Below are 26,676 nucleotides of genomic sequence, written 5' to 3'. Positions count from 1 at the left end.
CACAGGCTAGGTACTAACTGAAGTCAAATGAGTCAGACTGGAAAGGCACAGATTTTGGGTGTATATGGCTTAAATCTGTGAACTTTAGTGGATTTATACTGCTGTTGTTCCTGTAATACAGCAAGTCTCCTGGAATGTTTCTTTTTTTTTTAGAGAGAGAACCGTCCCTTTAAGCAGAACCAGCACAAGTAAAAATGTACAAGTGCTTTAAGTCTGGTTTTTTACCAAGGCCATCAAGTAGATAAATGATCTAAAATTTAAGGCTGAACCACATAAATTGTGCCTTTATTTCAGTTACAGTTTCCATCTTCCCTTAGTCCTGGAAACCTTTCCCTTTTTCTCACCTGTTTATTCAGTAACTCCATGTGGGTGTGTGTATGTACCTTTATCAGAGACAGGTGCTGCACTTAAAAGACAAAAGACCTGGGTATTGACTCTAATTCTTTGTTTACTAATTTTTAAATAGTGGTAGAAATTTATGCCTTGAAATAATGTATGTGAAAGTTACTGTAAATTGCCACCTTTTAAAGCCTCTTAGTCTCCCACCATTTAAATCAATTTGTGGTCCTAAAGTTTCATATTTTCTGACTTACCATATTACTTTGGGGAGCAAATAATTGATATCATTGCTGTAATATGATACTTGATCACCTGTTGACAGCAGGCTTCTAATTAGTTGATGTTGTGCCTTTCTCATTCCACCTGGTAGAGTTTGAGAATCAGATGTAGGACCAAGAGGAATGGGTAACAATTGAAAGACAATTTATTTGTTTTTCTCCATTGGGAAGACTTTCTTGGATCTCTTTCTCTTCCCTTCCAAATTAATACTGCAGTGTTTTGTATTTCAGGCTGTTTGAGTTTGTTTTCTTAGACTGCAGTAAAACCATGGGCCATACTTTACTGTACATACAGATTCTCTTTGAATTCTTGGGCAAAATGGAAAAAACTTAGCCCCAAAGCAGAAGGCTGAACACCATTTCCCAAGCATGATGAAATATTCTAAAGGAAAGTGGCTCTGGATATCATCCTGCTTTTCTGTTTTCCTTCCCAGAAACTCGTGTCCCCGAAGTGCCTAGTTCTCTTCACGTCCGCCCACTTGTCACTAGCATCGTAGTAAGCTGGACACCTCCGGAGAATCAGAACATTGTGGTCAGAGGTTATGCCATTGGTTATGGCATTGGCAGCCCTCATGCCCAGACCATAAAAGTGGACTATAAACAGCGCTATTACACCATCGAAAATCTGGGTATGTGTGCTAAGTAGAGGAAGTAATCGCACATGTGATTTCTATCTTTCTAACTTTTTATTGTGTAATAATTTTATTTTTACAGAAAACTTTCAAAAATAGTACAAAGAATTTTTATATATCCTTCACCCAGATTCCCCAAAGGTTAACGTTTTACCACATATGCTTTATCTGCTATATGTACCTGGTTTTTTTTTTCTCAGAACCATTTGAAAGTAAGTTGCAGACATGATGCCCCTCTATATCCACTCATGTTTACTTTTAATTTGCATTTCCTAAAAATAAGGGCATTTTCTAATATAACCACAGTGCAGTTATCAAAATGAGCAAATTAACTGTGAAACTATCTATAGACTTCATATTTTACTAGTTGTCTCATTGATGTCCTTTATAACAAAAGAAAAACGTTATTTTCTGTTGCAGTATCACATGTTGTATTTATTGTTTCTCATTAGTTTTCTTTTATATGAAACAGTTCCTTGTTTTTTTCTTGACTTCCATGACTATGACATTTTTGAAAAATACATAGAGACCATTTATATTTTATAGAATGTTCCTCAGTTTAGACTTCTGTAATATTTCCTCATTACATTCAGCTTATGCATTTTTGGAAGGAGTGACATAGATGCATGTGTTCTTGTCAGTACATCATATCAGGAGGCACATGAGAGTCTAATGCTAGTGATGTTAATTTTAACCACTTGGTTAAAATGGTATCATCCACATTTCTCCACTATAAAATTATTATTTTTTTCCTTCATAATTAAAAAATACCTTGTAGGGGAGGTACCTTGAATCTTTGTATATATCTTGTTTCTTGTTGAACTTTTACTCACTAGTTTTAGAATCTTTAGTTAACAGTTATTACTGTGGTGTTTCCCAAGTGGTGATTTCCTAATTCCATTATTTCTTCTACATTTATTAGCATTCTTTGATAAGAAAGAGCTTTCCTTCTCTTCCATAGTGAAAGAGTGGCCAATGGGAGTCTCTTTATGACTAGTTTCTTTCTCTGTTTGACATCTCCCATCTTTCTTTGAACACTTTCTTTCTTTTTGACACAGTAAGATGTTACAGGCTTATCTGGTATTTTCCTAGCCTTTGCCCTTGAATCAGCTATTGCTCCTGATTTTTTATAAATGAAATTTAGAAACCAATATCTGAGCACTATACATGCTCATTGTTACTGGGGTAGAAATCCTGAGGAATCTATTAAAAAGTCTACTAAAGCTATAACTGGGTTTAAAAGGTCACAAGATACAAAGTCAACATAAAGAAACAGTTGTATTTCCACATACTAACAATAAGCAATTGGAAATTGGAATTAAAATAACAATACCACCATCAACAGAGGAATGGACAAAAAAGATGTACATATATACAATGGAATATTAGCCATAAAAAAGAACAAAGTAATGCCATTTGCAGCAACATGGATGGACTTAGAGATTGTCATAGTGAGTAAAGTCAGACAGAGAAAGACAAATATCATATGATATTGCTTATATGTGGAATCTAAAAAAAAGGGGTACAAATGAACTTATCTACAAAACAGAAATAGAGTTACAGATGTAGAAAATAAACTTATGGTTACCAGGGGGTAAGGGGGAGGAGAGATAAATTGGTAGAGTGGGATAGACATATATACACTACTATATATAAAATAGATAACTAATAAGGACCTACTGTGCAGCACAAAGGGACTCTACTCAATACTCTGTAATGGCCTATATGGGAAAAGAATCAAAAAAAGAATGGATATATATGTATAACAGATTCACTTTGCTGTACACCTGAAACTAACACAACATTGTAAATCAACTATACTCCAGTAAAAATTTTAAACAATAACAATACCACTTAATAGCATCAAAAATATGAAGTACTTAGGAATAAACTTTAAATATATATATATATATATATATATATATATATATAGAAGATCTGTGCACTGAAGAGTGGAAAATGATGGCTGAGAGAAATTAAAGAAGACTTAAATAAATGGAGATATCATGTTCATGGATTGGAAAACAGTATATTACAATGACAGTCCTCTCCAATGCAATCCGAAGTAAAATCCCAGTAGACTTTTTTCTAGACGTTGATAAACTTATTCTAAAATTTACATGAAAAATCAAAAGAGCTAGAATAGCCAAACATTTTTGAAAAAGAAGAATAAAGTTTAGAAGACCCACACGACGTGATTTCAGGACTTATTATAAAGCTACAATAACTGAGACATTGTGATAGTGTTTATGTAAAAGGTAGGTGAAACAGGATAGAATCCACAAATAGATCCATTCGTATATGGTCAATTGATTTTTGACAAAAATACTGAGATAATTCAGTGGGAAGAGGATAGTCTTTTCAACAAAAAGTGTGGGAATAATTGCATATCTGTATGAGAAAGAAAAAAGAACCTTCATTGACCCTTATCTCATACCATACACAAAAACAGATCTAAATACAACAGTTAAAACTATAAAACTTCTAGTAGAAAACAGAAAAAAAATCTTCATGACTTTGGGGTAGCAAGGATCTCTTAGGATGCAAAAAAGCACAAATTAAAAATAAAAAATTAATAAATCAGGCTTCCTCAAGATTTAAAACTTCTCCTTGGAAAGACACCAATAAGATGAAAAGGTGAGCCAGAGACTAGAAGAAAATACTCATCATTCAAGTACCTGACAACGAATTTCAGTCTAGAAGATGTAAAAACAAACAAGCAAACAAAAGCACCTCTAACAACTCAATAAGAAGATAACAATCCAATAAAAAAGTAGGCAAAAGATTTGGATGGACAGTACACCAAGGAAGATGATATATGAGTGGACAATAAGCACATGAAAAGATGCTCAGCTTCATTAATCATCAGAGAAATGCAAATAAAGCCACGATGCAATATCACTACACAACCTCTAGAATTGCTAAAATTTAATAGACTGATAATACCAGATATCAGCAAGGATGCAGAACTGGAACTCACGGTTGCTGGTGGGAATATCAGATGGTACAACCACTTTAGAAAACAGTTTGGAGGTTTCTTAAAACGTTGACCATACAACCCAACATTCCCACTCATAGATAGTTAACCAAAAGAAATAAAGACACATATCTACACATAGACTTCTACACAGATGTTCATAATATATTTATTTATAATAATCTAAAGGGAGTAAACAAGTAAATGGTAAGTTATACTATATCCATACAGTAGAATACTACTCAGCAATTCGAAGAAATAGGCTATGGATACACGCAACAATAGGCTATGGATACACGCAATCACAAACATTATGCTGAGCAAAAGAAGCCAAACACAAGAGAATACATACTGTGTTACTATATTTTTATGAAATTACAGAAGGGACAGCACTTATTTATAGTGACACAGCAAGATGAGTGGTTGCCTGGAAATTGGGGTGGTGGAAATTTACTGCAAGGGGCATAAGGGAATTATTTGGAGTGTTGGAAATATTCTCTATCTTGACTGTGGTCATGATTACACAGGTGTATATATTTGTCAAAATTAAAAGTGTACATTTAAATGGGTACATTTTAGTTCATACTAATTATGCCTCAAAGTTGAATTACAAAGCCAAAATTTTGAGATATAGTTAATATTTTATAATAGAAAATGAATTGACTTGGGTAGATATAATTACTTTTCCAAATTGGATTATATCATTATTGAGATCTTTCTTTGAAAGACTTGCCTTTTAATTCAGAATCTTCCCTGACCAACTTTTTTGTTCACATCATTTCTTTGTAAATATCTTCCCTAAGGACAATTTTAGGTGTCCAACAAATTACTTACCTTCATCTTTTCTGGTAGAAAATAAGCAGCAATCTAATGCTTTATTCAAAAACAGAGTAGCCTTTCTCTTTTTCCTTTCAAGAAGAAACAGCACAGTTAACCTAGGAAGTGTTCCCCACACGAACAGTCTTATAAGGCAATTGTAGGAGAGCAAAAGAATAAGATAGGATAAAAATATCTCTGTGGTGACCCACTCCTACTGTTTCCTTTATGAAACTACTGAAATGAAAATCCTCTGCAGTGCAGGCAGTACATGGTCTTTGACTTTCAGGTGCTTTCAGTCTAATCGGAGAAGAAATGTAAAACACAGGAAACAATGAGATGAGTTGAAGTGAAGTATGTTCAGAGAAGGAAAAGGTGGTTCGGCACAGTAGAGCAGTCAGGGAAGAAGCTTGACCTGTACTTGAAAGACTGAGTCAGAACAGTGGTTGAAAAGAAGAGATGAGAAGGAGCACTGTATGTGCTGAAAACAGTAAACAGATTTTATTAGTTAAGAGAGTGTACATTGAGAAGTAGCAAAAAATTAATTTTGCGTAAAGTAAAATAAGCTTGCTATATTTATCATCACAGATAGAGCTAAGATGCATATAATATTGAACAAAAGTCAGCAGTTGAGAAATACTTTTAGGAATTCATTTATTCACATAAGAGCTCTCTCCTGAGCTTCAGATCCATATATAAACATCTGCTTGATGGGTATTTGCACTGGGATATGTCCCATATTCTATCATAATTTAATCAAAATTAAAATTAGTATCGGGCTTCCCTGGTGGTGCAGTGGTTGAGATCCGCCTGCCAATGCAGGGGGCACGGGTTCGTGCCCCGGTCCGGGAAGATCCTACATGCCACAGAGCGGCTGGGCCTGTGAGCCAGGCCGCTGAGCCTGCGTGTCCGGAGCCTGTGCTCTGCAGCGGGAGAGGCCACAGCAGTGAGAGGCCCGCGTACCGCAAAAAAAAAAAAAAAAATTAGTATCTTCTCCTGCAAACTTTCAGTCAATCAGCAAATACCCCAGACCCTGTGCTAGAGACAAAGAATCAAACAGACATGATCTCTATTATTAGAAATAATACAATTTCTAAATAATTGAAATTGTTTAGAGTGCTGAGGAAGAGAAATGAGGTGCCACAGGCTATGTAACTAGAGAGGCTAATCCAGTCTGGGAAGAGCCCTTTCAGATGAATAGGCATTGTCTAAGTAAAGAAGGGTGGCATGTGTCCCCAGCATAAGGGACAGCTGCACATGTTGCAGCCCAGTGGTAAGAGAGCACATAGCGCTCAGTGAGCTGAGGGATGGCCAATAAAGATGGAGCCCAGGGAGCAAGGCAGAGTGGTGAGAAGCAAGTAGGTATAATCAACAAGGCTTGATCATTTGTGTAGGGGAGGAGGGAGAGGTCTTAATGACTCCCAAGTTTCTGACTTGAGCAGCAGGTTGCATAGTCATGCCATTTATGAACTCTAGGGAAAACTGGAGCAGCTGAAGGAGCAGAGAAAGGAGAGAGAGAGAGATTTGAGACATCCAAGTGGAAATTCAGATAGACGGTTGAACATAGAGGTCTGGTGCTCAGAAGAAAAGTCAGGACTAGTTTGCACTTGATGGCACATACGTGCTAATCCAACCAAGGAAATAAATGAAAGCACATCGGGAGAGAGTGAAGAGTAGGAAGAGAAGGGGGCCTAGAATCAAGTCTGGAAAATGTGTATCGTAGTTGCTCTGCCTCTGTCCCCAATCTCGGTGAATGCCATCACCTTCCACCATGTTGCCCATATCAGCACCCTTTCCTGCCAGTCAAGTACTAAGTCTCGTTGATTCCATTTGTTGTCAATTCTTTCTCACATTGGAAGACCAGGTGCCTTTATATATTGCTCACTGGTATCTAGAGGATGGACCACCAAGCAGCTTTTAAAGTAATGCAGGCCACTTGAGGTGTGGCCACTTTGGAAATCAACCCAACTTTGCCAGAAGTGAGTGTTATGGGTCAGCTTCTCCCCCTGCAACACTTCAGTGGAGCCCAGGTCTTCATTTCTGAAGCTAGACTTTTGAAGTACCCATACTAAACCTTGCCTGGATCAGGAATGTGATAAAGTAGACTCTTCCTGATTTCCCTTAGCCAGTAGGAGAATGAATACTATTCCAACTATTTAATACCTCTCTTTTTCACTAAGTCTGACTAGCAGCATTTTATATGATCACCTGGAAGGGTGTTTCTTTCAGTCTTACATTTCCTGCAGCATCACCTCCTAGCTGGTTGAAATTCTGGGCCATGTCTTTTCCAACCAAGAAGTCTGCATGAAGGCTGGATTAAGTTGGCATTCCTGGATTTGGAGGCACCCCAGAGAGTTAAGGATCTTCAGCAGTTAACTGAGTTAATAATTTGTCTCCTACTTGTCTAGCTTGGCTGTTCCAGTTGCTGTCCTCCTGAGAAGGAAAGGAAGGGGTTTGTTTAATTCCAAGCTCCACCTATGGGCTTCCAGCACATGAAAATCTTATTTATTCATTTTAATCCAAGCTCTTCACTATACAATAACATCACTAAACCATTGATTAGTTGAAGCCAAGAGAGGATTCAGGAACAGTCAACCTGACTCCTGGGACTGATTCCAGGAAATTTATCCCAGCCAGTTTTTCTATATACTCTGTATGCTGCCATCTCCATACCTCCCCACCCCCAGAATAATCCCACATAAAAAATTTAAAAATCTTTCCTGGCTTTTTTTGCAATTAAGATTATGCATCATCACCCGTGATTTTTTTAATTCTGTAGTGAGAATTTTTTTAAGTGTTTCCACTTGTTTCTTTCCTTCAGATCCCAGCTCTCACTATGTGATTACCCTGAAAGCGTTTAACAATGTGGGTGAAGGTATCCCCCTCTATGAGAGTGCTGTGACCAGACCTCACACAGGTAAGGTACCCTGTCTATCTCTGGTCTTCAGCATTTTTTCCAGCAGCTTAAGTAGAATGTTGGCATGAGGCCTGCCCCATATGTATCAGTGAAAGGAAAAGTATATGGCAATTTAGGGTACAGGATTCAAATAGGAAGATAAATGGGCTTTAAACATGGAAAGTTCTATGAATCCCTGTTTTGCTTTTTAGAAAATGTTAACAGTCCTGTCATGTAAACAAATCTATGTAAATGTGTAACACATGTTTTTAATATGTTGGGATCTAGAAAGCATAGTCGTGAGAGAATTAAAAACGATTTTTCATCTTTTGGTCATGTGAGTTATAACTAAAATGAGAAAAAAAATGAAAGGATCTCCATATCTCTGAGGGAATATATAGGTTACTGATAGAATAAATGTATATGATTGATGAATCCAACATTTTTTTTATTAGTCACCTGAGTTAGTTGGGAAGGTATTTTTCTATGTGTTTCTTATACCCTTTATTTATAGAAAGTATGAAGTCATATGTACTATCCATTTGATCAACTGTACATTTATTACAAAAGAGACCAAATATTTATTATTTTTCTTTGTAATTTAATCTATTTAAAATATCTTTAAAAGAATAATGTAAAATTTCTGTAGATTATGTAAAACGTGATTTAGATTTGAATGAGAAAGTTCATTGAAGTGAATATATTAGAATTGCAAAGTTTTCTAAAGGGTACTGAAAACCAAAGAATTTATCACTTTCAGAAATGCTCTTTTCTATTTGATTCTCAAAATTGTGAATCTGTATTGCCTGCTATGTATTCTGGATACTTTGCTTAATAGTATGGATTTGGCATTATTTGTTTTAAAAAGATAATCTCTGTCCTCTTTTTTTATGCTTTTACTTAAAAACACCAGCACCATTGCTACATATTTGATAGTTCTGTCCTGTCTTCTGCTCCTGTGTGCTTACAGTTTATAAGTTCTCTTAAAAATAGCTTTGGTATTTCAGAAAGGAAAAAAAGTAAGATGAAAAAGAATATTTAAGCGGTTTGCTACTTTCTTAAATCAGTCTATAATAAAAAAAATGCGGAATTATTTTCTTTTATGTGACTTAAAAATATAACATGGCTAGAAATATACAAGGGGAAATGTTCATAAGTCATGTAACCTAGTTATCTTTTCCAAGAATTGTTACAATTAAGAAAAAAGTTCTCAAAGAAGTCTTGGCGATGTTTGCACCTGAAGGTGCATTTTCTGTAACTAACTGGTATGTGTCCTGATCTTTGAACAAAGCCCTTGATTACAACGTATGCTGTTCCTGTGTTATTTTTAGTATTCATTGTGTAGGAAATACACAAATGGAGACTATTTCTTTAGCTTGGCAATTATTCATAAACAAGGCCCATGCCATTTCAGATTTTAGGTTATAGAAAAGACTAGTCACCATAACTATGTGGGAAACCCACTTTAAAACCTTCACTTAAAATAAATCAGTGTGTATATACTTAGAAAACTGGCCAAGAGTTGGGAAAGCCCAGATGGATGCTGCTGTATTGCCGTGGGCTCATGGTGCCTTTGTGCTCATTCTGGCCTTTGTTTTGACAATGATGCTTAGAGAATGTGTCTGTTGCATATGGTGCAGGACAGCACATGAGTATAGACTTTCCTTTCTATCAAATAAGTGCTCTGATTTCTAGAGTTCATAAAGGCTGTGTCACTTAGACCCTTAATAACTATGGCATTTCCCATAACTGATTGGGATTCATCAGTGGGTTGTTCTAAGTCTACTGGAGAAAGTGTGGAAATATTCCTGCGTGGCGTCAGCTTACCTTTCCTCTACGAAGAGTAATGCCCTTGAGTTCCCTTTGCTTTATTTGCATGTGAGCCATATTGCTGCACTTCTTTTAGACCCAGGACATCAGCAGATCTGAACTGGACCCTGCATGGGTATCAGATACGTCCAATACCAAGGCCAGGCTAAGTTGCTGTTGGCTGATATTCAGGACTCATGTTTTAGAGTAGGGACCCCTACATGTCCAGTGATACCCACTGATAAGCCATGTCCCAAAAATTCAACCATAGTCACTGAAATATTAAAACAGGTCATGAGCTTTGTGTTATTTGTTTAGAAAGAATACCCTTGATGATAAAAGCAGTTTTCATCTTTTAATGATCCTTTTTGGACAGGAGGTAGAATTTTCAAGTAATTTAAAGGAAATTTTTTAGGAAAAAGAAAATTCAAGTTTGAATACATTAATATAATCACTGGATTACCAAATTTTATATACCTATTCAATATACATACAGAATACAGGAGAAGAAAATAGTTAATTACTGTTTCTCTAGATGCTTTCCTGCAATTTTTTCCTGAAAGAACACAAGTGGAAATATTCTTTTAAATGAATGGTGGTTATCTGTTAACTCTGGATTCTCTTTCTCTTTCTCCATTTCTCACCTTTCATTCCATTATATTACCCTGCATTTCCCTTTTCTTTTATTTTTGTTTATGTTAAAATGGCACTTCCATTTTTTAATTACTTTTTACCCAGACACTTCTGAAGTTGATTTATTTGTTATTAATGCTCCATACACTCCAGTGCCAGATCCTACTCCCATGATGCCACCAGTGGGAGTTCAGGCTTCCATTCTGAGTCATGACACCATAAGGATTACATGGGCAGACAACTCACTGCCCAAACACCAGAAGATTACAGACTCCCGATACTACACAGTCCGATGGAAAACCAACATCCCAGCAAACACCAAGTATAAGGTACTGGCACATTTGTTCTGGTTGAAAACCTAATTCTTGATATTTTCTGACTCTGAAGCTCTTGATTCATATATTTCCAGAATGCTAATGCAACGACTTTGAGTTATTTGGTGACTGGTTTAAAACCAAATACACTCTATGAATTCTCTGTGATGGTGACCAAAGGTCGAAGATCAAGCACATGGAGTATGACAGCACATGGGACCACTTTTGAATTAGGTATGTGTTGTCAGAACTTTGTCACATGGCATTTTCTTCTCTTTGCAAGATGTGAAAGCCAGTGAAAGTCCGTGCTAATGTTGTGCCATATCTCAAGTCATAAGACATCTCATCACCTGTTTTTACTACCCAAGGAAAGAATTGAGTGCATGAATTGACATATTTACAGAACACAGTGAGCAGCTACAGCTGGAGTTCAGTGTTTGCTTTTTCAGCTGATGAATTATGTTTTTTCATCGTTGTACAAGAACATTAGCAAATAGCAGGACAATATAATGCAAAGTGTACTAGATTTTAGGAGTCATGAGACTTGAGTTCAACTCCAAGGTCAATCATGTATTGACTGTGATCATAAGCAAGTCATCCAGCCTCTCTGAATCTGTCTCTTCCACCTATAAAAGAGAGGTGATCTCTGCCTTTCCTACTTTATAGGGTAAAATAAAGTACCCTATAAACAAAGTACATGGTAAATTGTAAAGCACTGTGTAGATGTAAGGAATTACGGTTATTAACCTTGCCTTACTGGGAAATTGAGATAGAAAAGATGAAGTGGCCTGCCTTTCACCAATGCTGTGCTTGCTAGAGCCTCAGCCCTTTACCAGAACCTCCCAAGCCTGCCCTAGGAGCTTTCTTGCAAACTGGTTAGTGTCTTATAAAATATCCCACTGGAGTATTCTTAGGGTTTTTCTCTGTAAGTAAACATGAAAGAAACAAGACAGCTACGTAAACCAAGGGGAAAGCAAGCCATCCAGTTTTAAGATTTTGCTTGCTTTTTGCTCACTGGTAGACCTACCCTTCTGCCCCTTGTACTTCCCTAGCATGGCGAGGTGTGTAACCCTTGGGAAGCTCTGTCTATTCCACCCTCCTATTTCTTTCTCTCTTTTAAATGAATAATGAAAAAAATGGAGCTATGAAGTCTCCGTAGACTGGGTTTGGCCCTAATGTCTTTTTATCTTCACAGTTGGTTGAATTTCCTGCAGAGAAAAGGGGATAGATTTGGAGAGAAAGAAATGTAATGCACAAAAGCTTAAATAGACCTTGAGTTTGCTTTCTTTGCCAGTTTTAAGAATATCTTCGTGCTTTCATTCCAGCCCATTAGGTAATAAATGATACTCCATCAGGAGTTTGCATTTCACTGGGCTCGCTTCGTTTTATACTAGGAGAATTCCAGTATTTTAGGAAGAGAAGAGTAAATTTAAGGATATACTTACTTTGCTTATTTTCCAACTAGTACATTAAAAGTTTTCAGCCATAACATGGAAATACAGATGCACTGTCATTTTTATTTTTTTGTTTTCTCTGTTCCATAAACAGCTTTACATTTCAGAGCAATAACCTTCAATAGTTGACAGTATCTTTTCAGCGTAAATTTAACATAAAAAAAACCCCATCAATTTGTAAATCATTTATTCTTTGGGGGAATGGTGGTTTTCAAACACTCTATTTGGTTTACCTACTATAGAGAGGTAGAGAGAAAGTTACTTTATACTTAAAACTATTCTAACAAAGCAATCCAAATTGGGGGGAAAATGTCATCTTGGGCACATTATATAACATTTCTCATTTTCAGTCTCCTGATCTATCAAGCAGGGACTACAAATGCCTTTTGATTTCCCTAACTAGCAGGCATATCCCTGACCTCCCCATCTGGGTGCCTATTCTGTATCCTCATGGTGCGGTATTTCCTCTTTGGTACTTTGCATATTCTTCTTTTCATTGGAGCTATTTATAGATAGACAGTGAATTCTTTGAAGCCAGGAGGCTTTATCTTTTTTGCCTCTGCCCTTCATTGTGCCTTCTAAATGGAAAGGGTTGAGGAAAGGGTGAATTAAATTGAAATGGATGGGAGTTATTGAAAGTATTATTATTTTGTAGTTCCTACTTCTCCACCCAAGGATGTGACAGTTGTGAGTAAAGAGGGAAAACCTAGGACCATAATTGTAAATTGGCAGCCTCCCTCTGAAGCCAATGGCAAAATTACAGGTAAGAGGCCTAAGATGCCTTTGAGTGTGTGACTGTTCCCTGTTCCTGCCTGGCAGAAGCATTCCAGGAGAGTGCCTCCTTGTTAGGAGAAGTGGGGGTCTTAAAGCTGCCTTGGCCTTTTTTTTTTTTTTTTTTTTTTTTGCTGTACGTGGGCCTCTCACTGTTGTGGCCTCTCCCGTTGCGGAGCACAGGCTCCGGACGCGCAGGCCCAGCGGCCATGGCTCACGGGCCCAGCCGCTCCACGGCATGTGGGATCTTCCCGGACCGGGGCACGAACCCATGTCCCCTGCATCGGCAGGCGGACTCTCAACCACTGCGCCACCAGGGAAGCCCTGCCTTGGCCATTTTATGAGGTGTGAGTCATGATGGTCCTGGAAGGTGGAGCAAGGACGTGCTGTTTAGTGACATAAAAATGATTCACTAGCTGGTTGTTCTGACCCATGTTGCATGAAAGCCTGAAGGTCATGGGTTGCACTAGACAGCCTTTGGTTATAGTGGAACTAATGGACATACTTATTTTCCTCAGGAAAGCTGTTCTTCTCTATCTCTTGACTAGATGACCAGCTTTGAGATTAAAGACCCTGCCTAATTCTACAGGATAATACCCAATAAATATAAACTCAGTTCTTTTACCCAGAAGCCAAAAAAAGCCATTAGGCTTTTAGTTTCTTTTTTCACCCAGAGCTGCTACTTCAGCTTCCTGTGCTCTTACAACTAGAGTTAAAAGGCCGAGTTGGCTTAGGCCTTTGAAGGGACCTTGAATTTTTTCAGAGTAGAGGGCACTATGCCTTCCTTGGCCTTATCAGGGAGGAAAACCTGCCTCTGCTCCAGGTAGATGTATGCCTCCTGAAGTTTCTTTGTATGAATAAGGCAGCCTAAGGAAACTGAAGGCCTTTCTTAGCATTGTCCTGCCTTGGCTTTCAATAGGAATCCCTTTCCATAAATCCCAAGTCTTTATGAAATTTTTAATTTAGGTTTTAGAATGTGCCTCTTCCATAAAGGAATTAAGCATGACTTGACATGGATTACATTTTGTTTTGTCTTTAAAACCAGTAATGATGCAGTGCATTTTTGCACTGTGTAGGTCAGGTAGGCTTGTGGTTGTGGTTCTTCCTGCCTCAGCCATGGAGATTGAGTGCCCTCTGGTGGATGTATCAGGTGACGTTTCACTGTGACTTCACCCCAAGTTTGGGAGAATTTAGCAGAGGTGGCTGCGCATCTCCTAGGAGTTTTTCTCCTGGGAAATCACATTGGTGAGAGTTAAAACAGCATTGTTGGGCTTCCCTGGTGGCGCAGTGGTTAAGAATCCACCTGCCAATGCAGGGGACACAGGTTCAAGCCCTGCTCCAGGAAGATCCCACATGCCGCAGAGCAGCTAAGCCCGTGCTCCACAACTACTGAGCCTGTGCTCTAGAGCCGTGAGCCACAATTACTGAGCCTGTGAGCCACAACTACTGAAGCCCACGCGCCTAGAGCCCGTGCTCCGCAACAAGAGAAGCCACCACAATGAGAAGCCCACACACCACAACAAAGAGTAGCCTCTGCTTGCCACAAGTAGAGAAAGCCCACATGCAGCAACGAAGACCCAATGCAGCCAAAAATAAATAAATTAAATAAATTAATTAAGAAATATATATATATAGCATTGTCAGGCCGTTACTAGTTACTAGTTTTCAAAACTGCATTGAGTTAATTGTAGACCCTTGAAGTATAGGATGTTGGAATGATGATTAGGTTATTTTCCTTATATAATTTCCTAGCTTATGAGAATATTTAACCCTATATTTTTATCTTTACTTTTATTACTTCAGCTGCAGATATAGATGGTAACTTACAGTCTGGCACTGTTGAAATTGTGGTTTTCTCTATATTATGTTTAGTGTAGCATTTAAAATGCATTTTACCATTGCTAATTTAATCTGTAACTAGTTCTCTATTTGTATATGCTGTAACATATATCTTTATTGACTTAACTGATTGCAAAAGAAAAAGCAGGAATAAGATTTCTTTTCCCATTAATTCCTTTGGATAGGTTACATCATATATTACAGTACGGACGTGAATGCAGAGATACATGACTGGGTTATTGAGCCTGTTGTGGGAAACAGGCTGACTCACCAGATACAAGAATTAACACTTGACACACCATACTACTTCAAAATCCAAGCTCGGAACTCAAAGGGCATGGGGCCCATGTCTGAAGCTGTCCAGTTCAGAACACCCAAAGGTAAAGCCTCCCAAACAGAGTGTTTCATTGTGTGTCTCTTGAGTGGGGCTATGCGTGCACATGTCACTGTAGCATGTAGAGACTGTGGATGATACAGGAAGTCCTGATGATGCGCTTATGAGCCACAGTGTGAGCATTTATCTCAAAATGATCCCACCCACTGACTACCAAATCAATGTTCCCTAGGTTACTGACCTAAACATATAATTTACAGGGGAACTCTTGACTTCGGGCTGTTTGAGGCAGATGAATCACAGTGATCTAAAAGTCCTTACCAGTCAGATCAGATGGGATTCTCTTGGTTCCCATACAGCGAAGTAGCATGTTTATTGTGATGGATGATTCTCTTTCAACACATGCAGGCTCTTAACCTGAAAGGCTTATTCATGGACCTTTGTAGAGAGAAAGAGACTAAAAGGGGCCCTTTAGAGAAAACTCTAGGTAAGAACGTGAAGGTAAAATATTGAACCAAGTAAGCTTAGGACTAAAAGTCAGGAACTGAGTCTGGAAGTATGGAAACCATACATGGATTTCTTTTCTGTTAGTATGAAAAACAAGACTCAACGTGTTCGGAAGTTTGTGGGTTTTTATTTTTTCCTTTAAAAATTCTGCCTGTCCCATCTTCAAAGCTTGTGATCCTTGCTCTTGTTTTTTTCTTCCCCTGTGCTTGGCCTGTTAGCGGACTCCTCTGATAAAATGGCTAATGATCAAGGTAAATGAGTAGATGGCCTCTCTTTCCTTTCCTCTCTTTTGTGACCTATTATTAGCTTTTCGGGTTTTTTGGGGTTTTTTTTCCTGAAAGTCAGTACCAGTACCATGTGTTAAAAATCAAATATTTATTGGCCACAGTAGAGTTGAGTCCATGTTTGTGGCACTTGGAGTATCTGAAAAGCTGGGGAATCTATTGATACTTAGAAGCTAAATAGACTGGCAGGAAAAAAACTGAGTCGAACTTCTCCTGTAGGAGATTGGCCTTATATGTGGGCCAGATTATCATTTGCTCTAAGATACTGAAATTCTGTAACACAGATAGGGATTTGGGCCATGATGAGAACAAGCATACCAATTTGTCATATTTGTAGCATCTAGAATTTTATTAACATCTCTAAGTGAAAAATTGAATCAAATTCAGTGAATACCCTCTTTTCCTCCCCCCAACAGAAAATCTACAAGTGTACCCTACTGAATTGTGTGATTATCTGTGACAAAATTAGTGGTCTCTATCCTCTTGTTGTAAGCTTAATTCAGAGCTGTTTTTCCTTTTCTTTTCTTAAATATATCTGCTTATTTTTTTTTTTTTTTTTTTTTTTTTTTGCGGTATGCGGGCCTCTCACTGTTGTGGCCTCCCCCGTTGCGGAGCACAGGCTCCAGACGCGCAGGCTCCGGACGCGCAGGCTCAGCGGCCATGGCTCACGGGCCCAGCCGCTCCGCGGCATATGGGATCCTCCCAGACCGGGGCACGAACCCGTATCCCCTGCATCGGCAGGCGGACTCTCAACCACTTGCGCCACCAGGGAGGCCCATATCTGCTTATTTTAAAAGAGGATAGAGACAGTTTACAGTGGAAGCTTAGGAAGCTTGGGCCTCAGTGTCACCATTCTTGAAATTGTCAGTGTAGTCTCTTCACTGCAATTGCTATGGTGGAGAGGTAACTATACTTTGTGATTTTCATCTCTGGGAAGTCAGCTAAAGTTGGTATCCGTTTTCTATACTAAGAGCAGTAGAAGTAAATCTGATGGTTGCTTTGATTCTTTAGGAGTAGTTACTAGAAATACCGAGTCTTTGGATCTTGGTTAATGGCAAGGAAGATTCAAAATTTGAAGTTTCAAGTTTTAGTGCTTTAGAAATGTGTTTGCATTCAATGAGCCTTTTGTTGTATGTTAGAGAAACTGCAAACATATCTCTGTGTCTGTGTGTGTGTGTGTCTGTGTGTAAGGCACCCTAATCATGGTAGAACCTTTGACTTAAGCCTGAGACTAGAAAAGTAACTAGACTGAATATGCACAGAATATAAATGTGCTCACTGTTCTTCCCTCACTTCACCCCATAAGCCAGGGTGCAATTCTCAGCTACACCGCACCTTTGGTATTTAAAATTCTTTGCCCATATTTATTTTTGGTGTTTGGCTAATCCCTGGAATTTCTTGTTCATAGGTTAAATATAAAGGAAAAATGTTAAGAAATATAGGAATTAAGCCACTCGGTTTCTTGGCAAAGTGTGTTCATTGGCAATTATTTACATAATATGTTACTCTGGATAGTTTGGCTTAAATGTGGGCTACCTGACAAATAAGTACACTTAAATATGAAGAGCCTCACAAGGGCTGTTTCATCTCTGCCAGCTTATCACAGTGAAAAGAAAAACTGGAATCTTGAAATATGGTGTGTGCCATTTGGGAGGAATGATGGCGTCAGAAGTAAAGGGATAAAGTAATGAGTATGGACAATGGGAAAGGGTCAAGGACTGAGTTAAATTCCAGAATATACCCTTTTGGATACCTAAGACCTTATTTGGGGGTTTTGAGCTTCTGGAAACATAGAAAATACTGTTTTCATTTCTAGATTTATTCATTAAATGAACTCATACAGAAACCTTCAGATTTTAATTTCTTCCATTTCCTCCAAGTCTGATCATTTATAGCAGTACTTGATATTAGCTGTAATGTTTTACAGCAACACATCTGGTTTATGCATTTCCAGTCAAGCTTTATTTTGTAGAAATAACTCTCATTTATAAGTGTTTTCTGAAGCTTCATGCTCTTTACCTCTGCAAAGGATAAGATAATATTCTTCCCTAAAGATTTATTTAGTAATTAATATTTATTGAACATTTACTGTGTGTCAGGCAGTATTCAAAATACTTTATAGGATTAAATTTCCATTTAATCCTCACAACGATTTCATGAAGTAGGTACCATTATTATCACTGTTCTACAATGAGGGAACTAAGACCCAAAAATAATAGCTAAATAACTTGCCAAAAGTCAAACAGTTAGTGCATGATGGAGCCAGTGTTGCGGTGCAGGCAGTCAGTTACGCACTGTGCTGTATTAACTATGTGGAACAGCTCTACTTTGCAGTTCTTGCAAACTTCTTCGAAAGAAGTATGAGACTGCCTTCTGGCCCCAGACTTTGGATTGAGGAATACCTTTGCTTTACTGGGGACGGACTCCTTATATTTGCCTTACAAGGCAGCTTTTTCTATAAATGTGAAGAATAAAATTCAAGACCAAGAGTATAAATTTCTAAAAAACTGATCTTTGTGTTTTCTGAGATCTGCTTATGAGGTGGTCCCAAGCCCAAGGTCAGCAGCCTCACTTGTTATGTTCCATGATGATGGATTAGGAGACAATGTCCTTTGTGAGCAACTAGAGGGAAGACTTTGATTTTTTTATCTTTGGATATTTAGGTTGACTGAGCAAGAACTGAGAACCCAGTTTGAACGTCCAGTTGCCTTCCTGCTCCCATTAGGGTAACTTTATATTTGGAAAGGCAGCTTTATATTTTGAGAAAAGAATCCAAACACTACTGACACCCACTAGGCCAGATCAACATAGCTGGTCCCTTGGAAGAGTCCATTTCTTTAATGCAGAAGTTAACCTAACTGGTCCCCTTAGTCCCTTTTCCACGAGAAGCTACTTTAGCCATAAGTGCTCTGGGTAGTATTTCAGCAAATGTTTCCTGGGCTAGAGAAACCTTAACAGCAAGGGGCAGCTTTGTTACACCCTAGATACAGCCATGGAACAAGGGTGTCAGCCTTTCAGATGCCTCATTGCATAGAAAGCTATACCTTAGTTTGTTTTGCACAAATAGGCTATATTTTCCCCTGTTGTGTGCGTGCTACTTCCTTTTCTCATGGACAGAGTACACTGAAATTTTTTTTTTTTTGTAGAAAACATTCACTAGCTATGAAGTAGACTTGTCACACCAATGGACTGGGTTGTTATTGACATGAGTTCTTCTTCTTCAGCCTCAGGGTCTGCAGGGAAAGGAAGCCGTCTGCCAGACCTAGGATCCGACTACAAACCTCCGATGAGCGGTAAAGCCCTTCCTGTGGCTTTTTTGGCCTCCTATGGGCATGATGCTGTTCTGCTTGAAATCTTGAAATGTTTTTTGTAGCTCCTGTGTGGTGGATTGTGGCATGTTACTAATTTCTTTTTATTTAATAGAGCTGGCTTTAGGCATTTTCTGGCAAATGTTTGCTGAATTACTATAAACTCATTCATTATAGGATCCAGAAATAAAATTGTTTCCCCACATATCCAGCTTAAAATAATTCTAAACAAACAAGTCTTCCTTTTGCCCACTGCCTCTAGAAAATAATTAGAATCTTGCTTTCAAAAATAAACCCTTTAGTGGGATTAGCTATCATCTAGAACAAGGCAGAGAAGTGCTTTGGAATCATTAATTTCTCCCCACACTACTTACTGCAGTGTTTTTAGTTTGGGAATTCTAAAAAATTATTACCAGTCTCCAAGCCATCCTAAGAGCTGATGCCTTCTAATTACTTAAATGATGACACCTACTTCTCTACTGAACGTCTCCATTTGTAAGTTACTTTCACACATGAAATCACATTTGATCCTCATAACACTGTGGGGAGGCAGGGAGAACAAGTATCATTTTTCCCATTTCATACATTAAGAGACTCAGCAGAGGGGTATTGTGCCTGGATCCACCCACATATTCTGGAACTCCTAGAACCAAAACCCAGGTCTTCTGACTTCAGATTGTGCCTTTTCCACTGTCACACACAGCCTGAAAGCCATGGGGTTCTATACCAGATGTGGGAATCCAGGATGGCAAAATGTCCACAAAAGTAGTTACTAGAAATGACCCTTACTGTCTCCTCACTTGTAGAGTAATTTTACTCCAATAAAAAAAAAAAAGAAACATATGGAAGAGAAAGGAAAAGAGTTTCTAGTCCTCTGGAAACTCCTGATCTAATTGTGGAAATAAAATTATCTCAGTCTCCAGTATCTATTTAAATAAAAAGTGATATTGCCCAGACTTCTGTGAAATCAGCCAGTTCTTAGGAGAGCCAGACAAATTTGCCTACTTCAAGAAATTTTTAGGCTCTGATTTCTAGAACTTTATGAGTTTCTCCTCCTGGGATGCATATGTTACATTTATGTGCTGTCCACAGTATAATATTCAAGACTGTGAGAAAAGCAGTTATTTCTTTGTCCTATCTTTCATTTATGCATTCATTCATTTATTCACACATATTTCTAAAGGTTCAGGTTCTATGTAACAGGCTGTAGGAGCAGGAGGATTGAGTAGCAAACTACCTGATAGAGAAAAGAGAAAGCTTTGTAGAAGAGATGATCTCTGACCCAGATTTTAAAAGGCACAGAGAAGATTGCTAAATGTTGAGGAGGGGGTTGAACTCCTAGGATGCAATAAAAGCTCGTGTGGAGGCACGGCAGTTTAAAACAGCCTGCTTGGACATGGAGGCAACCTAGGTGTCTGTTGACAGGTGAATGGATAGAGAGGGTGTGGCGCATATGTGCAATGGAATATTACTCAGCCATAAAAAGGAACTAAACTGAGTTATTTGTAGTGAGGTGGATGGACCTAGAGTCTGTCATACAGAGTGAAGTAAGTCAGAAAGAGAAAAGCAAATACCGTGTGCTAACACATATATATATATATGGAATCTTTAAAAAAATGGTTCTAACAAACCTAAGGGCAGGACAGGAATAAAGACGCAGACGTAGAGTATGGACTTGAGGACACGGGGAGGGGGATGGATAAGCTGGGACAAAGTGAGGGAGTAGCATTGACATATATACACTATCAAATGTAAAATAGCTAGTTAATGGGAAGCAGCTGCATAGCACAGGGAGATCAGCTCGGTGCTTTGTGACCACCTAGAGGGGTGGGATAGGAAGCGTGGGAGGGAGACGCAAGAGGGAAGGGATATGGGGATATATGTATATGTATAGCTGATTCACTTTGTTACATAGCAGAAACTAACACAACACTGTAAAGCAAGTACACTCCAATAAAGATGTTAAAAAAAAATTTAAAATACCTGCTTTCTCCAGGGATCACACTGCCTAGAGACAGGATAGAGAGTCTCGTGTTAGAGAAGGTAGGTTAGAACCAGCCTGTCAAAAGCTCAAGCGCTGATGCTAAGAAATGTGAGCTTCCTCATGTAAGTAACATATGTAAGATGTCTGATACTACTGGTAAACTATGACTTCCATTTATTGAGTATCTACTATTATTACCCTGATGACAGCGGAGAATGAGTTGGGTGTCACGAGTATGAAGTCAGAAAAGAGTGGTTTGGAAGCTGTTGCAATAGTCCAGGTGAGCCTTAATGTCCCTGGTAGGGAGGATGATGCTCCCATTGGCAGCTCATTCTTACTCTATTTTAAAAGGGAGCTTTTGGCCAGCTCAGAAGTTAGAGGTCAGCTGCAATTAAATGAGAATTTGTCTCTGTTGAATGCAGGAAAGAACTGCCACCACCACCTCTGCTTGCCTCCCACACCCCAGCTCCCCAGCCTCTGATTGCAGTGCCTGCCCCACCACTGCCCCACCCAGTAACTCAGCACTGCTGTTAATAAAAGTTTTATGTAAAGCCCTAGTATGGCCTAATTGTATTGGCTCCCAGTTCCATAGTCTTTCCCAAATATAAAAATGTTATTTTATTGAAGGTCAGTGTGTACAATTCAAGTTGTCTGTCTGCTGACTTTTTTCCCAGAAATGAAGGATAAAAGTGATTAAAGCAAATGTAGAAGAATAAGCTCTTAAGCTGTCAAAATTATCCCACATTTAGGACTGTGCTTAGTAGCCTATAAAATCATAGAATCAAAAGTGAAAGGTCCGCTAATCCAGTGTTATGGAAGGGATTCCCACAATAAATATAGTTTGGATTAGATCATAAGTTTATAAGCCAGGCTGTGTATGAGAATCACTTTAGGAGCTTTTCTAAGAACACAGGTTCCTAGGCCATACCTTCATGGTAGGAATTTCTTCCACAACATCCCAGACGGGTAGGATGACTCTTCTTAAGTACTTCTTCTAGTGACTAAATATTTAGTCACTAGCAATAGTTAAGCAAAACAGCTCATCCTATTATTGTACAGCTTTGATTGTTAAGGCAATAAGAGAGAGTAACTAGAAGTAACTAGAGAGAGTAACCATATATCTATAGTGGTTAGATCTGTGTAGAGGGATTTCCCATATTTTATAATATGAACATGCATAACTTTTATAACGAGGTGGGAAGCAAAGAACTATGTTTCAGAAAATGGAAGAGCAAGACTACAAAAGGCCTTGATAAAAAGCTGAGCCTCATCCTGTGAGCAATGAGGGAACAATAATAGGAAGAAGAAGAAGAAAATCTGTTTCTTCAAGGTCCTAAATGATGTGGCCTCTGCACACCTCTCCAGCCTCACCTTCATCTTTTTTCTGCTCACTTCCTTCTCTCTAACTTTGCATATCTCTCTTTGCTTCAGCAATACTGGCTGCCTTTCTCTTCCTTGAACATGCCAAGCTCATTCCTGCCATAGGATCCTTCCACTAGCTATTCCCTCTCTATGGAATGTTCTTCCTCCAGGTCTTTGTATGGTGGGATCATTCATGTCATTCAAATCTCAGCCCAAATGCCATCTCCTCAGAGAAGCTTTTCCCATCCATTCAATCTAAAATAGCCACCCAGTCACTCTGTATCATATACCTTCATTTTATTTTTTCATAGCACTTATTACAAACTAATAATTTCTTATTTGTTTATTGTCTGCCCCCCTACCTATCTTTGTTGTTCACTGTTGCATCCTTAGTACCTAGAACAATGCCTGGCTCATAGTAACCACTCAATAAATATTTGTCAAATTAATGCATATGTACAGACTTTTTCCTGAAGCTGAATAAGAAAATTAACTCTGCATAGACTGTGTATTTATAAAAAGAGAGACGTTATTTTTCAAGTAATTTTTTTGTGATGGCAGACATCTATATGTTGGAGAAAACCTTTTGTTTTCTATGAATGTACATTTTTTAAATAGCTTTCCAAGTCAGAAAACTAAAATGATTCACAAAAGATGCTTTATAAAATGAATTTACATAAGACACCAGGAGACAGACCCCCTTATTTGTCCAAGCATAGTGTTCAGTATAACTTGAGAAACTTTTATTGAACACCAGCTTTGTGCAAGGTACTGTGCATAGGGCAGAAACTCCGCTCTCTAGATGTCATAATCTAGTGGAGATGGCCATGTTCATGAGGCACTTTTATACAAGGCACGGTGATGGCTGTTATCAAGAAGCTCACAGAAGTATCTATACTCACATGACGGTTCTGTAGCCTGATTTTATGCTAGAATTCTCTAACACTAGCAAGCGTACGGTTTTCCCTTTCCAGGCAGTAACAGCCCTCATGGAAGCCCCACCTCTCCTCTAGACAGTAACATGCTGCTGGTCATCATCGTTTCCGTTGGCGTCATCACCATCGTGGTGGTCGTGATCATCGCTGTCTTTTGCACCAGGCGTACCACTTCTCACCAGAAAAAGTAAGGAGCCCCAGTTGTAGCCCATACATTTTTTTGTATGTATTCTTTTGCTTCTAGGTGACTTCTGTATCTGGAGTTGTACACAGAGTTAAAACATAAAATACGTGAAAAGCGATGTTTTAAATATTTTTAAAGGAAATGCAGAACGGTTCCTCTTATTAAGTGTGTGTCATTCAGGGTCCTGGCAGGAAAGAGGTGGCACACTGAAAGGGAGTGAAGGAGGCTTTAATGAAGGGACCATTTACAACGTCCTAGGTGGGGTTAGCGTTAGGCAGCAGTGTTCAAGGGCCAGCAGCAGTGATAGGCCACTGTCACCCTTAAAAGGGCGAGGGGTTTTTCTGATGAAGAGAGAGCTGTTTTCAGGGATCTGAAGCAGCAGGAGAGGGCTTGCGACAGGAACCATGTGGGGTGGTAGGACTGTAACTACTGCCAACCTCTAGCCCAACAGTGAGGGGGCCGGAGAGAAAATACCTCCTACCTTCCAGTGTCTTGCCTGTGCATTCTACCTGCCAAACCAACTGGAAGCCAGGGACAGAGTTACCATGTAGATATAGTTCATTTAACTCAGCCTCTCAAGTCACAGAGCCAAGTAGACAATCGATCTGGAGAGGAAAGTGGACAATGTCCAGCCTTGTTGGGGGCCCCTTTGGAAGACTGTCTCTGTGCACACAGTGAACCAGATGCACAGGAGTTTGTGGAATTTCATGGCACAAATGTCAGCCGAGATGGACGGAGACCATAGACCATAGACTCTAAATCTAAGCTTAAGAGTATTTTTAAAGAAGTGCTACCAAGTGTAGAAGTTGAGGTTGGGACTGCAGGAGGTGGGGTGGGGGGAATGCGGTGGAGAGATGTATTGATTAAATGAACAAGAAAGGATTACTTATAATCAGCATATCACATTAGCAGAGAGGTCAGGTGGCTGCTAGCTCTGAACTCCTCTGGGATTTTGAGGCTTGCGGCTCATTGTCTAGAGGAGATAGCAAGGTGATTCCATAATATGGTGCTTGATAACAGCCTGCACTCCTGAACCTGAGAGAATCCTTGACCCTAGGTCATATTCTACTCCTATCTCTGGCCAGCAAGACAGATGCCATAAAAAAGGAGATTCTTGAGTTACCCCTAATAGCAAAACACAGTATGGGTAATAGAACAACAACTGCAATACCCTAAAGGATCGTAAGATGGAGGTATTGCTCCATAAAGAGAAAAGAGAAATTCACATCTGTGTGATTATCATCAGACCTGGTCTGCCCAAGGCAAGGATGCGTGTATTTAATAACAATAAATCTGTTTTCAAAATAGAGGGCAAGTACAAGCTACCATCTAACTGCTACTAGTAATGGCTTTATGTCATTTTCTGTAGGTGATGTGATGTTTTTAGTCTTTCTTTTGCCCAAATAAAATAGCTTTCTATAGCTTACCTTCATCATTTTTCCAAGAGAATGGGGGCTCCCTTTATAAGCCTCTTGATTGCTGCCTCTTACAGCTTTTCCCTACCTACCTTTGATTGTAGAAAACTGTTTCTCTTTAAAACCTCAGAGATAACATTTTTCTATGCTACAACTTTTCTATAAGCTTCTTTTTCAGCATTTCCCATGAACTTGATTTTACATCTAGTTTTAGACATCTTGAGATCTTTATTTAAAAGAATCTGAGGGCTTCCCTGGTGGCGCAGTGGTTGAGAATCCACCTGCCGATGCAGGGGACACGGGTTCGTGCCCCGATCTGGGAAGATCCCACATGCCGCGGAGCGGCTGGGCCCGTGAGCCATGGTCACTGAGCCTGCGCGTCCGGAGCCTGTGCTCCGCAACGGGAGAGGCCCCACCGTGAGAGGCCTGCGTACCGCAAAAAAAAAATAATAATAATAAAAGAATCTGAAAAAGCAAAATGACAGAATTCCTTAATGTTTGGGGGGATTTAAAATTCAAAGTAAATAAAAAATAAAGTACTTAGTCTTCAGATTGAGAGGTAGGAAAATGAGTTTGTAATAGGCTCTGTACTCTGTATTTGCATCTGCAGGTCCTATAATTTGCGTCCCTTTGGTTAAAAGAATTGTATCAAGTCTTCATAGAGCTTTCCCCTCCTCCTCCCCCAGTGACCTGCTTTCCAAGTGTTCCATTGACCATCGAAAATATGTGAGCTTTTCTCAGTACTTCTCTTCCTCTTTAATACCTGAGGCACCTCCCGTTTCAATTGTAGCTGTTCATAGACTCTTACAACCTCAAAGCTGACAGAGTATTTAGAGTCTAGCCCCTTGTAGTTTCTCAGCACATCCTTCTATAGCCCCCTCACTCTCAAAAGATGAGAACTACCTCAGTGTGCCACCATCAAATCTAAAAACCTTTCCATGTTGGGAATAATCATTTTCTCCCCCTGCCTCCTGTCGGAGACCGGTTCTCCACTTACCGTCTGGATCCCAGTGCCTCCTGCTTTCTAAGAGCTTGTACTTGCGGTTGTCCCTTCCTCCGGCACAGCTAACCTCTCACCCTCTGTTGGCTCTGCCCCTTCAGCATGTAAGTGGGCTCAAGCTTCTTCTGTCTTAAGAAATAATTAGAACCCTTCCTCTGTTGCATGGTCCTTACCACCAACCACTTACAAATCTCTATCTTTCCCTTCACCACAAATTTCTCGAATACTTGTCTACGCTCACTTGTCCACTTTTTCACTGCCCATTCATGCTTCCGTCCTTTCTAATCCAAATGTTGCCCCTACTGCTTCAGCAGAATTGCTTTTGCTGAGGTCACCAGTGACTTCCATATTGCTAAAGCCAAAGGAAATTTTTCAGTCCTTAATCTCTCAACACTTAACACAGTCAACTACTCCTTCCTTCTTGAACCATTCTCTTGAATACATTCTCTTGTATTCTGTGATGGTGTGTTCTTTTTTGCAGCCTCTCCAATCTACTCAGCCATCAAATGCAGACGTTCCTCAGGGCCTGGTCCTAGAATTACTCTCTTCTCCTTCTGCGCCGTCTCCTAGTGATACCTGCTTCTTTGGCTTCATTTACTTCTGAA

The 26,676-nt window shown here is 39.2% G+C and overlaps 1 protein-coding gene across 6 annotated transcripts in view; it reads left to right on the top strand.

The window, feature by feature from the left end:
- NEO1 (neogenin 1) overlaps positions 1–26,676 on the top strand; it is a 251,220-nt gene that overhangs the window by 209,551 nt on the left and 14,993 nt on the right. For 5 of the 6 annotated variants that reach the window (XM_060097038.1, XM_060097035.1, XM_060097036.1 and 2 more), the window contains exons 15-22: positions 1,052–1,246; positions 7,864–7,959; positions 10,534–10,709; positions 10,790–10,928; positions 12,804–12,911; positions 14,944–15,138; positions 19,108–19,176; positions 23,512–23,659. In XM_060097038.1, coding sequence (XP_059953021.1) covers positions 1,052–1,246; positions 7,864–7,959; positions 10,534–10,709; positions 10,790–10,928; positions 12,804–12,911; positions 14,944–15,138; positions 19,108–19,176; positions 23,512–23,659 — 1,126 coding nt within the window. The remainder of the gene's footprint in view (positions 1–1,051; positions 1,247–7,863; positions 7,960–10,533; positions 10,710–10,789; positions 10,929–12,803; positions 12,912–14,943; positions 15,139–19,107; positions 19,177–23,511; positions 23,660–26,676) is intronic. The other variant, XM_060097034.1, reaches the window with a different exon arrangement.

This window comes from Mesoplodon densirostris, chromosome 4 (assembly GCF_025265405.1).
Source record: "Mesoplodon densirostris isolate mMesDen1 chromosome 4, mMesDen1 primary haplotype, whole genome shotgun sequence".
NCBI classification, from domain to species: Eukaryota; Metazoa; Chordata; class Mammalia; order Artiodactyla; family Ziphiidae; genus Mesoplodon; species Mesoplodon densirostris.
The sequence above is the reverse complement of the archived record's forward strand: the minus strand, read 5'-3'. Positions and strand labels throughout refer to the sequence as shown.